Source organism: Cyrtonyx montezumae, unplaced genomic scaffold (assembly GCF_038088225.1).
Source record: "Cyrtonyx montezumae isolate F1298 unplaced genomic scaffold, pur_monq_1.0 scaffold_30, whole genome shotgun sequence".
Lineage (NCBI taxonomy): Eukaryota > Metazoa > Chordata > Aves > Galliformes > Odontophoridae > Cyrtonyx > Cyrtonyx montezumae.
In genome coordinates this window covers 1,868,889-1,882,727 of record NW_027072035.1, presented here as the reverse complement: position 1 = coordinate 1,882,727, position 13,839 = coordinate 1,868,889, and the positions used below count along the sequence as shown (strand labels likewise).

At 44.7% G+C, this 13,839-nt stretch overlaps 1 protein-coding gene across 1 annotated transcript; it reads right to left on the bottom strand.

Moving 5' to 3' along the window:
• Nucleotides 1–10,549: 10,549 nt before the first annotated feature.
• LOC136053448 (relaxin-3-like) lies at nucleotides 10,550–13,072 on the bottom strand. The gene is made up of 2 exons (XM_065744152.1): nucleotides 12,842–13,072; nucleotides 10,550–11,199 (listed from the first exon to the last, which is right to left on the bottom strand). The coding sequence occupies exons 1-2, from the start codon at nucleotides 13,056–13,058 to the stop codon at nucleotides 10,829–10,831; spliced, it is 588 nt and encodes a 195-aa protein (XP_065600224.1). The 5' UTR covers nucleotides 13,059–13,072; the 3' UTR covers nucleotides 10,550–10,828.
• Nucleotides 13,073–13,839: the final 767 nt, after the last annotated feature.

Sequence of the window (13,839 nt, the reverse complement as noted above, 5' to 3'; positions counted from 1 at the left end):
TATTTACAGAGAGGCGCTGACAGATTGCCTGTTACCAGACTGCAGTTCTTTGAAATTCCATGCAGGCAAACCTGGGTGTGGGCCTCCAGTTCTTTGTGCTGTGCAACAGGGTAATATTCTGCTTGTACATCCCAATAAGTATTCATAGTGATCTGGGGTTTACCTGGCTAGGTCTTGGTACTTGTGTGGCTGCAGGTAGGAAGCAGTCCACTTTGGGGCAGGAGGGCTTGGGAAGTTGCTGTAGTGCTGGAACTGATCCTGTGGTACAGAGCCATGTTGGAGCAGTGCTGGGAGGGGGAGCTGCAGCTTGTGAGAAGGCCACATGGATGGATCAGTGCAGGAAGGGCAGCATTCCATGGGAGGGTGCTCATGTAGGCAGCAGCAATGATCCTGGAGGAACAGTGGAGATAAAGCATTATGGACAGACCACAGTACCCATTCCTCTGCACTGCTAGGATCTAGAAGGTAGAACAGGGGATGGATGAGACATGTTTGTAGTTTGCTCTTAATTTGTGTTCCTCCAAACTGTTAGTAGTAGGCAATAAATTACATTAACCTCTCTTACGCAGAGTCTGCTTGCCCATGGCAGAAACTGATGAGTGACTGCCCCGTCCCTATCTTAGCCCAATGTTTTTGTCCCACAGAAGAAAGGCAGAGAGTGCTGAGCTCCTGCCATTGTGAACCCACTACATAACACAGGAGTGAATGCCAAAACTTTGCATAATCAGAAAATAACTGAGCAATGCTGGTAAAAGCAGAAGAAAAAGCCTTAAGGAACATCATGTTTTTTGCACAACACAGACATCTCCACGTGCAGAAAGAATTCAAGAACTTTTAGCCAGATGATACAACAGGACAGCAAGTTTTGACTTTTGACAACTTTTACAGTGCTGCAGCTTTGTTCATATCTGTTTTGTTGTGAGTTTTTCTGTGTTCCCTGTATAGTGCTGTGCAATTTAAAAAAAAAAAAAAGACACTTTTTACAGAGTAAGATCTCTACATCACTTATGTTTCCTGCTGGTTGGTAGCTTTCCCACTAGTGCTTTAAAGATGTGTTACTTCTAGTGGATTTAAAAAAAATAAAAAATCACATTTGTTTTTGTTTTTTAAAAAGTGATCATAGTTCTTGCAACAGGATAAGATCACTACTGAAAGTCTGTGTGGTAGCAATGGAGCAGCAATCTAGAATCTTTGTTTATTAATGCCATGCCCCTCCTCTTCATAATGCTTTTTCTGCATTGGGAATCTGGTGGTATTCTTCAGCCAGTACACTTTTCTTCCATTTCCCAGTTTTATTCTGAGAGCCTATAGAAAAGCTGAGTGCCCTGATGGGTTCGAAGTGGTGGTGGTGGTGGTATAATATCTCACCCTGAAGTTGAACCAAGCGAAGGCTCAGTGCATGCATGCACTCAGTGTGCAAAACAGTATGGCAAATTAACTGAAACGTGAGGGGATGCAGTTCTGTGATGGAACTCAGGAAGTCAGGTTGATGTCTGAACTTGAAGATCTGAAAGATTTTTCCCTAACTAAATGGTTCATTATTTGTATTAACAAGGTTGGTGCCACAAGGACAAATGGAGTTTCCACTTTTTGTTTGATCCTGCTGTTGCACAGAAAGGCATGCATGCTGTTTGTGACTGCCCTCCACATCTGCCTTGTGCTCTTGTGTAGCATGGGGTGCACAGCACAGTGTTAGCTTAAGAAAACAGGAGTGCAGGAGCAAAAGAAATGTAGCCCAGAAGGCAGAAATTACCAAATCAAAGCCAAAGAAATGTGGACTGAAAAGTAAAACCTGGGGAGATCATAGTGTGTAATACCACTATGAATGCAATTCACAAAGAAATACTGCTACTACAAACAAGTCAAGAGCTAGAGGACCTGCAGAATTAAATATGGAAGATGCTGCAGTGAGTAGGAGCAGATACACAAGTCACTCATGGAACAGGTTATTTTAATTCCTGCTTTCTAGGGAGAGCATCTACCTGTTAAACTGCTGTGCAACATTAACCCCTTCAATGAAGTGTTGGAGCTATCTTTGAAGTGTTACTTTGAGTCTTTACATGACATTAAAAAAAAAAAAAAAAAAGGTAATGGGAGAAATAGAGGAGACCAAGGAACTATGGTGCTTGCTGTATCAGCCTTGTCCTACACAGATCTCCTGCTGCACACGATCTGCTTATGCTCTGTGTACGTGAGGAGCTACACCACAGCAGAAGTGCTGCTGTACCTGCAGGATGAGTGAGGCCTGCAGTCTTCAGTAGGGGTTCAGTTTGTGCTCCTCACAGTTCTGTTCATGGTTCTTACAGGGGTTAAGCACCAGGCAGCTTCCTCAGGATGTGCATTAGAGCTGCAGGCTGGGGAAGAAAACTCCATAGTGCAGTGATGTGATAAACAAGTGTGCACAGGAGAATTCTCCATGAGCCCTCAGGAGTTTGCCATGGCTGTGGTGCAGGTCTGAGTGAGGCCTTAAGACACTCATTTCTTATAATGATTTCACTGAATTAACAATTCCTCCGTTAAGGACAAACAGCTTGGAGTCCCACTGATAACTGAAACCCGAAATGGGGTGGCAAGAGGGAAAATTTTGGCAAATCTCAGAAATCTGAGGAAAGTTCCCATGGGGAAAGAACATCAAATTCATCAGATATCAATTGCATCAAAGTAACATGAGCACCTTTCCAAATTTAAGGTGCATTTTAGACTGATGAATGGAGAAATTGAAGGGGATGATCATAGTCAAGTCCTTTTATCACACCACAAGCCACTTAGTAAGAAAATATCAGGAACTAATTGCTTTCTGATTGTCAGCAGTTTGCGGGCCAGTTTGACTTGGTGTGGGTGTATGTATACATGTGAGGTTACAGCTAAACAGACTAAACAGGTTGTGGAGGTGGTTGTTCATTTGTAAATTCTTTGCAGACCTTTTTCCCACTCCATATCAAAGTTATTTCTGATAGCTATTGTTCAGTATGCTGCAGGAACATCCAATAACTTCTACAGGAAGTCTGTTTTGGTTATTAGTTTTCCATTTCCTTAAAAATTCTTTATCCTGATTCTAAAAATCCTTTAATTGCTCTTTGTCCCATGTAGTGTAATATTTTAACATTACTTCTGCCTTTACATATCTGAGGATTTCTGCATGTTTTTGCCTTAGCCTTCTTTTCTCTTTTTAAAACAACAGCTGTTTCTACTTTGTTCCTCTATTAACATACATTTTCTTCATTTTTGATAATTTTGCTGCTGTCTGACAGACTACCTCTTTCCCAAAATGTGCTGCTCATGGAAGTGGACATGGTACTGCAGTCCTTGCTTATTTGTTATGCAGAAGAATTGTGTCGTCTATCTTAGAGATAAAATTCTCATTTACATGTCCCTCTATTTGCCTGTTTTTGTAACAATATGAAGCTATTACCTCTTTCTGAGATCATCCGTAATACCAGATTCGTCCCTATAGCTAGAAATGGCTTGTATTTATCTTTTCAATCATTTCTAAATGTAGAAATCATTTTCCTTGATTTTTGAATACCAGTCCAGACTCTTTATCTCTAAGATAATTCCAGTTCCTTCCTCCTAAATGCCATCTGTAAATGGTTTTCTATCTTTTCTTGAATTCTTTATGCATCTTTATTGGCTCCCTTCTCACAAGCAATTAATGAAAATGTCAGGTAGTACAGACTTAGAAGAGGATGATATTAAGTCATCTTCATGTGTTTTTCTTCCTTGTCAGACACCTTTATAAATGGCTGGGATACCACTCTGAGACTCTTGACTGTTTTTCTTATCAGTGGTTCAGCTCAGTTTATGTTATCCTGGATTAGTTGTGAAGATCATCATGTAAGTCTGAATAATATATATATATTTTTTTTGCCAAGACATTAGAACTGAGTGCAGCAAGTTTGTAGATGACACCGAGTTGTATGGTGCAGTCAATAACCCCAAGGGATGAGATGCCATCCGGAGACCAGGACAGGCTCAAGCAGTGAGCCCAGGTAAACCCACAAAGTTCAACAATACCAAGATCTTGTACCTGGGTCATGGTAACTCCCACCATCAGTACGAGCTGGGGGATATAAGGATAGAGCACAGCACTGACAAAGAGGTCTTGGGAATACCAGTGAATGTCAAGTTAGACATGAGCCAGCAATGTGCCCTTACAGTACGAAAAGCCAACCACATCCTGGGCTACATCAAAAGAAACGCGGCCAGCAGGTTGAGGGAGGTGGGTCTATGAGGACAGGCTGAGAGAACTGGGTCTGTTCAGTTTTCAGATAAGAAACCTCTGGAGAAACCAAATAGCAGATTTTTAGTGTCTGTGAGGGGGTAAAAAGGGGACAGAATATTTAGCAGGGTCTTTTAGGACAAGGAGAAATGGTTTCAAACTTGAAGAGGGTAGATATAGATTGGATATAAGGAAAAAGACTTTTGCAGTGAGGGTGGTGAGGTTCATAGGTTCATAGGTTCATTAGGTTGGAAAGGACCTACAAGATCATCTAGTCCAACCATCCTCCTATCACTATCCCTACCCAACTACTAAATCAAATCCTTTAGCACCTCATCTAAACGCTTCTTGAACAGCGCTAGGGATGGTGCCTCAACCACCTCCCTAGGCAGGCCATTCCAGTGCCTCACCACTCTTTCAGAAAAAAAATGTTTCCTCAGGTCTAATCTAAATCTTCCCCAGTACAACTTGTGGCCATTCCCTCTCGTCCTGTCATTATTTATCAGGGAGAAGAGGCCCACCCCCTCCTCACCACAACCCCCCTTCAGGAAGTGGTAGAGTGCAATAAGGTCTCCTCTGAGCCTCCTCTTCTCCAGACTAAACAATCCCAGCTCCCTCAGCCACTCCTCAGAAGACTTGTGCTCCAGACCCCTCACCAGTTTTGTTGCCCTTCTCTGAACACGCTCCAGGGCCTCAATGTCCTTCTTGTAGTGAGGGGCCCAAAACTGAACACAGTACTCGAGGTGCGGCCGTACCAGAGCTGAGTACAGGGGGATAATCACCTCCCTGCTCCTGCTGGCTACACTATTTCTAATACAGGCCAGGATGATGTTGGCCTTCTTGGCCACCTGGGCACACTGCCGGCTCATGTTAAGCCAAGCATCAACCAACACCCCCAGGTCCTTTTCCTCAATACATTCTTCAAGCCATTCTGCCCCAAGCCTATAGCATTGCATGGGGTTATTATGGCCAAAGTACAGGATCCGGAACTTGGTCTTATTGAACCTCATCCCATTGAGCTCAGCCCAGCTGTTCAGCCTATCCAAATCCCTCTGAAGGGCCTCCCTACCCTCAGGCAGTTTGACACATCCTCCCAGCTTTGTGTCATCTGCAAACTTACTGAGCTTACACTCAATTCCCTCGTCTAGGTCATCAATAAAGATATTAAACAAGATGGGCCCCAAAATTGACCCTTGGAGGACACCACTCATAACAGGACACCAGCTGGACTTAACTCCATTAACCACTACCCTCTGGGCACAGCCCTCCAGCCAGTTCTCCACCCAGAGAAGAGTGAACCTGTCCAGTGAGGCACTGGAACAGGTTGCCCAGACCATTGATTGATGTCCCATCCCTGGAGCCATTCATGGAAAGGCTGTACAGGGCTCTGAAAAAGCTGATGTAGCTATAAGTGTCCCTGTTCATCGCAGGGGAGTTGGACTACGTTACTTTTAAGGCTCCCTTCTGAAGCAAACAATTCTGATTTATGATATTAAACATCTTACCTAATCTTTAGAACATTTGTGTTTGTTTCACTGAAATCCAAAACTGTTGTTCTTCATCATGTTCTAGGTACCAGCATATTTTTTTACTTGAATGTTTGCTGTATTTCCTCTTATACTCTAAATTGCAGCCAGACTATCCTGGATTCTTTGTCTAATTTTCAGAAAGTCCTTATCTTTGACATAGGAGTTTTTTTCTACACATCAGAAAGCTCTCTTGTCCACTTTGAATTCCCACAGATTTGTATATGTAGACTGCTCTGAAATTGTGTTCTGTTGGCTCATGATGTCAGAGGTGGATGTTAGTGGTATGGTAGCAGAGGTTAAACCTTCCCACCAATATTCCATTACATGTTGTTGCCATGTGGCAGATGACAGCAGCAGGGCAGACTAACAAAATGGGGTCTGAAAGGGACATGTGTATGAAGCAAAGGTGTGTCACTGAGCTGTTCTCTGGGTAGAAAATCGCATCTGCTGGCATTCATCATGGTTGCTGAGTGTTTAAGGAGACCAGCAGCAGATGTGAGTACAGTGAGGTGGTGGTGGTATGTTTCAGCAGTGGCAACAGTGACGTGAAAGGTAAGTCACATTCTGGATGGCCATTCAGTGCTTTCACACCATGAAATGAAGAGCATCAGTCAGTTCATCAATATGAATCTGCTAATTGTGTTGATTAGTGAAAAGTGTTTGCTCTATCAAATAGTGTTATAGTGCTCTTTGTTGTAGTTTACATGGAAATAAATAGGAGGCACTACTTTTGGAGCAACCTGTATAGGTGAATCTGAGGCTTCAGCCAGGAATGTTAAGGTGGGATGAACGTGGCTGATCACTAAGTGCTCATCCAGCTGCTCTCTCCCTCCCCTTTAACAAGATGAGAGAGAAAATATAATGCAGAGCTCAGTGATGGAGATAAGGTCAGAGATATCTCTTGCTATACACCATTGTGACCATAGATGGTTGGTGGTTATGTTTTTTGACTCCTCTACTAAATTACACAGGCCATCACACAACTCTGCTTACATAAATTAGTTACTTGTTTTGTACCGAATTAGAAAGCATTAGTAAATATAACCATCTTAAACTATCTTATTTCATCTTGCAGCTATAACAACTCACTCACTGGTCTCTGCGTATTTTCTGCTCATCTCTGTTATGATGTTAAGTCTTCTCTGGTCAGAGAGGCTATGTAGCCAAACTCTGTTTACAAGCACTGTGAGTTTTCCAAATGCCCATTGGAATGTTTGCTTTTTGTAGTGTCTGCTGGGGGTAGCTCTGGCCATAATCTCTGTTGATTCCTTTATTGCTCAAAATGAACATCCTAGGCATTTCTGACTTTTATTGATATCTGCTGACTGGGGTTGACTTTCTCAGGTGACATCCTTGCATCCATGGCTCAGCAATACAATTTTTTCCTGTCAGTCTGTACCCTACCACTGAGGAACTGAGACTTCATAGTGTTTGATTGGTGCAGCATGCACATCTGACCCTGGGCAGGGGGTAACAACTTGCTACAGACTGCTATTGGGTCCCAGAAATTGTCTCTTTTTAAGACTAAGGAACCACAGCTCCCTCAGCTTCTAACAGACTATCACAGGTCCAGAGCTCTGCTCACACTGGCATCTACTTTTTTAGCATTTACTCTTCTGGTGAAAATTATTTTTATGTTCCAATATGTCTTTTTTTTCCTGGGGAAGAGTGGTGGGTGTGGAGGAGGTTGACAAAGCTAGAATACAGACTGTTTGCCAGAAAGAAACTTTGACAGGGGTAGCAAGAAGATGGAAGCTGTGCTTCCACTCATGAAGGGAAGGTTCCTACAAACTACAAGGTATTTGCAAATTGTTGAAGAGAGAATGCGTGAACGTTGAAGGGAGAGGTTCTAACGAGTGTAGAATCCTTTGCAGGATATATGTACGTACCTCTGATCATATCTGCAGTACACACCTTTCAGAAGCGGTGAAGGCAACAGCTGAGATGGCCTACCAAATGCTCCTTGGTGCCACACAGGAAGTTTCCTGAAGTAAAGCTGAGAATATTTCTCCTACATCAGGTGCATGAGCCTGCAAGTATTGAAGGTAGGTTAAACTTGAACAAATAGCTGGTGTATTTATTCCAGTTGTTCAGCAGAAGAATAAATCCTCTCCCATGTCGTATAAAGTTGGTGAGCTTTCTAACGTGCAGAGTTACTTTCTGCAAGGTAGTACTCAATGAGAGTGGAAAAGATTCAAGAGACCAGTGCTGAGAAACATAAGATTGGTGTCAGTGACACAGGAAATCTGACAATCAGCAAGGAATAACCAACACTCCTCTCAATGGAAGTGTAGCGGTACTGCTACAAACCTTAAGAAGCTCTGAAAAGTAGTCTGTTCGGGTACCTCACCCTACACACATGGCAGAATACACCTGTCCCTTTGTATGTTACTGAAAAAAGTAATATACAAAAAGTCATCGTATGTTGGCAGGAAAGGAGTTGTGACCTGGCTACTGAAATCTCTGCCTCTAAGGAGTGGTGCACAGATAGCATAGGAGAGCTGGGGTTGGCCTGGCACTGTCCCTCATCTCAAACAAAAGAGGATAGAGGGAACTGGACCCTCAAACAGTGCCTCATATTTTATTATGTCAGCTCACAACATCAGAGGTAGATGTTGGTGGTACAGCAGCAGAGACTGAACCTTCCCATCAAGAATTAAATGTTGTTGCAGTATGACAGATGGCAACAGAGTGGCAGTCTGATAGAATGACATCTGACATGAACATAAGTATGAAGCAAAAATGTACCACTGATATTCTCCATGCATTAAAAATGGCACCAACATTCATCTTCACTTACATTTCTGGAAACCAAACTTTGGATGTGAGCGCAGTGAGGTGGTGGCTGGTGCATTTCAGCAGTGATGACAGAAATGAAAAAGACAAGCCATGTTCCAGGTGGCTATGCACAGCTTCTGCATTATAAATTGAAGAGTCTTAATCAGCTCATCCATGCAAATCCGATAAAGGTGGTGACTATTGAAAAATAGTAGATTGTAGCTGAGAATGTGCTCTATCAATTAGTGTTATTGTGGTCTTTGCATCTGTTGTCATTTCCATTAAAATAAATAGGGGGCATTGCTTTCTGACTAACCTAGTTATTTTCCACATGTCTTTGGGCAGATTTGTTCAAAGTCATAGTCAAACCTGCATCACATTTTATCCTCAACCTTCCCTTCAGAAGGATAAACTATTATAAACCACATAAATGTGCTAATATGGCAGTGTGGTTAGTGTATCATTTTCTACTCACAAATTCAAAACAACTGTTCAGGAGATGGCTCACATGTTAATAGATTACGCAAATATTGACCACTTCATTTGAGTTAAGATCACATCGATAGGGCTGCAATTTCTGTAAGCAGTGAGTTGCTAAGACGATGCTTTTCTCAATAGCTAATTGATCACTGAGAGAAATTGAGGGGAAAAAAAAAGAAAAGTGTGTATTTTTGAACAACTATGACGGTAAACGCAGTGTGTTGCTTTGAACTGCTGCATGTGTATTTATGCTCTCTATATGTACAGAAATACTAAGCTTTTATGCTTGCCATTTGAATCAATATGTTGACTCAATATCTTTATATTTTGAGCTGTCTGCTTCAATACAACTTTGCTTCTCCTGTGTAACTAGTCAGATCTCTCATTTTATGTGCCAAGTTTGCTTCTGGTTTTAAAGAAAGCATGAGTGCTTTTGTATTTAGACAGCAAGCCATGCAATTAGCAGCAGCCTGCATCCTACCACATTGTCAGACCTGCTGCAGCAGTTGAATTACATGTAATGGTCACCTCAAGCTACCTAAAGTGCAAGGAAACTATTGTAAAGTCTGACCTACCCACAGAGAAAACAAGTAAAGGTCATTAAGGACTCCATTTTCATGAAAACAAAACCAACATCTTTGAGTATTCAGATGAATACGTAGAGTCAAATATTTCCTTTCTGTAAAACACGGACTGAATTTCAACTTAACTCGTTTGATATTTGCGTCATAGCTGGCCTGCTAGAGTCTTTAAAGACTACAACTAGACTATTAGAAAAACAAATAAAATCACAGATTTCACCATTTCTCCAGGTGAAGAAGAATGATGCATTTTGAGAAGAATGATGCATCTTGACTCACGCCTGTGACAATGCCTGTTTATGTCAGATCAATACTGATGCTTCATGCTTTCATTCTTAGCTATTTATAGTTTTAACACCAGGTTATGTTTAACCAAGAAGTTAAACTTTAGGCTGCTCTACTCAAGAGTCAGCTGATGAATTTAAGACAAGAACTCTTTCACTCTTGATCTAAGAAGACCTGCTCACCGTGTATGCAGGCTGGAGGGCAGCGTTCATACTGAGCTCTCATTCTGCACTATCTCTGACTGATACTGACATGGTTTAAAAAGTAATAAAGATGAGATGAGTGATAGATGCCTGAGTGCTGGAGTAGTATCTTAGGAAAAGAGATAGAGAAGTGATGCAATAATCTCATTAACTAGTTGTTCAAATAACACTTTCCGAAAGAAGAGATATTTAGCCTGTAAGTGTTCTACTGTGGTAAGTTTTTTTTTTTTTTTTTTAAATACATTGCATAAAACAATTCTGCAACTGTTAGGAAAGGGGAAAAAAAAAAGTGTTCAAAATAATCAGCAAGCTGAGTCAGTGTTTAAGGGAGTTTCAACAGGCAGAATATTGTAGAGCTCTGTATTGTGAATCTCATCTCAGTAACATCTCTGGGTTTTCTTTCCCTCAGAAAGGATAACTCTATTACATGTAATATAATCACACTTTAATGAAACACTTAAGGTATTCCTGAAGTGTTACAAAGATAATCACATTCGTAGTATAAGAGTAAGGGCTAGATATTAAGATGAATTGTGAAGACTTCTTAAAAAAATATAGATTTAAAGTTACTGCAGTGAAGCTAAGTCATTACAGTTACACTTGAGGATTTTTATTTATTTAAAGAAAACCAGCATTATTAGTAGACTGGCACTTACAGATGAAATAAAATAAACAATTTCCTTTCTCTGCACGGTATTCAATCAAGTAGCACTGTGACTAACATAGATTTCATGCAGAAGTGCAGAGAGTGTTTTAAACTCTGCATATAGTACTGATTTCAGCTTTCGTACAGCCCCACTTGCAACACATTCCTGCCAAACCCAGAGACTCCCGTTTTCTTCTGGGATACCTGGCCCAAGGGTAACTGCTGGGTCCTAGGGGGGTTGCAAATCCTGCTCCTCCCCTGTCCCTCTGAGCAGCCTCTTCTACCTGGCGAAGAAGGTCTTTGAAGTCATCTGCCACAGGCTCATATTCATTATAGTCATTTAAGCTATACAAGTCCTTCAGTGTCTCCCAGCCAAGAAACTGGTTGCTGCTTCTCTGCATCTGCTCCAACTCAGGACCCAGAACTGACTGCAGCTTGAAGCGTCCCAGTAGTTTGTTACTTGCTGCTTGAGAAGAATCTGTTTGAAGGAATAGACCTCAGGTTAAGAATGCAGGAGTATCAGAAAGCATAGCTCTAGGCACTAGCAAGGACAATAAGAAAAGCATTTTTATCAGGGAGAACTGCCGTGCTGCAGAACCTTCGTTTGTGATTAATTTATTAATCACTTTTAGGGGAACCCATTTCCAAGGCCAGGCTGCCTGTGAGGTGAGAGAAGTACGGTGTGACAGCAGTTCCTGAGATACACACATCCCATTACATCTGCACTGTTATATCTATAGATCTGTCAATCCTCCCATAAAGGAAGTTCTAAGGAAATATATACAGAGGCCACACAAGGCTGTGATATGTGAATTAAATCAGACTGCTTCTTTCTCATGCACAGCTACACAAACCAGTATCAAGTGAAGAACGAGTGGACTTTCCATTTTCCATTAGGACTGAGTATTGGATTTGATACACAAATATTTCATGTAAACCGTTTCTTACAAATGGCATTATGTCTTTATTATTTCAGCTGACAGGTTCCACTCCTTTCCCAAGGCACTACCCTGGAAAGTGTCTCATGAACACACTTGGGCCGCCTCGCCTGGCCCTTCTGTTCTTGTGGATCCAGCTCCACTTCCATTCACTTTGCACTGTTTCTCCGCTGTTTCACTGTTTCACCACTCATTTCAGGTAATACGAGCGGAAGCAGCTCATTTTGTTCTAAAGTTAAGTCATCTGAAACAAGTGTTTACTTTGAAGTCTCACTGCTGTCGCTTTGGTTTTGTTTCAGGAGGCAAAAAGTGCATGAGAATACCCAGTGAATGTTATATTTACTTCAGCAGGGACAACTGACATCGCGGATGGAACACCTATCAAAATAATTTAAAAGAAAGACAGAGGCAGTCGTAGCCCCTTCACTTGTCACATGGTGGCGGCTCTCAGCAGACGCTGGGCAGGAAGGTTTCCTGCGCAGCGGGACGGCTGCAGAAGGTGCCGCGACCGCGGCAACTTTGGAGGCTGTACGCATGTGGTTTGTTACAGTTACCGTCTACTACTCGACTTGTTAAAAAGAAAAAAAGCGAATTCACTGAGCAAGTAAAATGTTTCTTCACCCACGGTGTGTTTAAACAAGAAGAAAGCAGCCCTTTAATTGCTCGTTTAAGCCATAACTGTCTTCTGCCTAAAAGCGTCCCTTCCACACGCTGAGGTATCAGCGCAGACGAGAGTTAGCACCTGAAGTTACCGTTACACGACTGCATTTCGCAACTAGTTTGAGAACTGCGCCAGAAACAACGCGCCTACCCCTTCCTACAGCACTCGACCCGGTAGAACCGAGCCGAACCGGGCACCTGAGATACTTCGCCGCAGATGGCGGTACGCGCTGCGGCCGCCGGCACGGCAGAGCCCGCAGCTCCCAGCCCGAGGCTCCGCTCCTCCCGAAGCGGCGACGTGCGGCGCCGTGTGCCACCATCACCCCGCACGGCGCGGGCACTCCGCTGTGCGTCTCGGGCACGGAGGAGCGCCGACGCCGTGGGGGACTGCCCCCAGCGCCGCGGCTCAGTCCCCGCCGGCCTCGGAGCTAGACGCGTTCCTCTGCCCGGGGATCCCCCTCGGTTTTCGCGAGCGGAGGAGCCCCTTAGCACAGCGCCATCCCCCTGCTCCCGGGCACTCACCTTCCGCGGGCGCCGGCTCCATAGCCAGCAGGGAGAGCCGCTTCCAGCGGGACCCTCCGCAGGTGAAGATGACGGCACGGATGAACTCCCGGCCGCACAGCTTCACCCCGTATCCGTCTCCGTCAGGGAGCATCGCACCCCGCGCTCCGGGCTGCCCTGGCACGGCCGCGCTCAGCAGCGCCGCGGCGGCGCACAGCAGCCTTAGCTTCGCCCCCATGGCGCGCCGCCGTCCCGTCCCGTCCCGTCTCCTCCCGTCCCGTCCCGTCCCGTCCCGCCGAGCGCCAAACGCCGGCGCCCACCGCAGCTACCCCAGCCTGCCGCCCGCCTCGCGCCTTTTATGGGCTGAGGGCGGTGCTGAGTCACCGGCACGGCCCGACCCGGTACCGCCGCCCCGGGCAGTGCCCTCCCGCCCCCGCCGCCCGGGGCCGTCGCTGAGGGGCCCGCGTCCCGGGTGGGCGTCGAGGCTCGCTCGGGAGCACCGCCCCGACCTCCGGCTTGGGGAAAGGCGCTCTCTCCTCAAGCCTTCACGGCCCTTCCCGGGGCAGTGAAGGTCCCCTTCCCTCTCGCTCACCTGCTCGGCACCGAGGCGTGAGGGAGCGGCACCGACGGCAGCGGTCCTCACCCATGGGAACGGGGCATGTCCTCCGCTGTGCTCCCAGTTCACTGCCAGGTGTCAGCTAGCGGTGCACGTCTGGAATGACTTCAACGTGCGAACAACTCCTCTGATTACTCTTTTCCAGCCTGGTGTGCGCTGAAGCACTCGTATCCTCAACGCTTGGGCTGAAGCGAAGATACAGAAGGAAGCAAACACACAACGGTGGAATAGACACCATTCCACAGAAGTGCTCCAGCTGCAGGCGCTTGCAGTGTGGTGGCAGAGCCTGAGCTCCTTCCGGGCACACAATGGTCCCTCTCCAGTCTGAGCCTTGCACTGGAGTCATCTTGGCTCTGAGCTCAGCCCCCAACGGCTCTGGTGGGGACTTCTTCACCCCACCTCA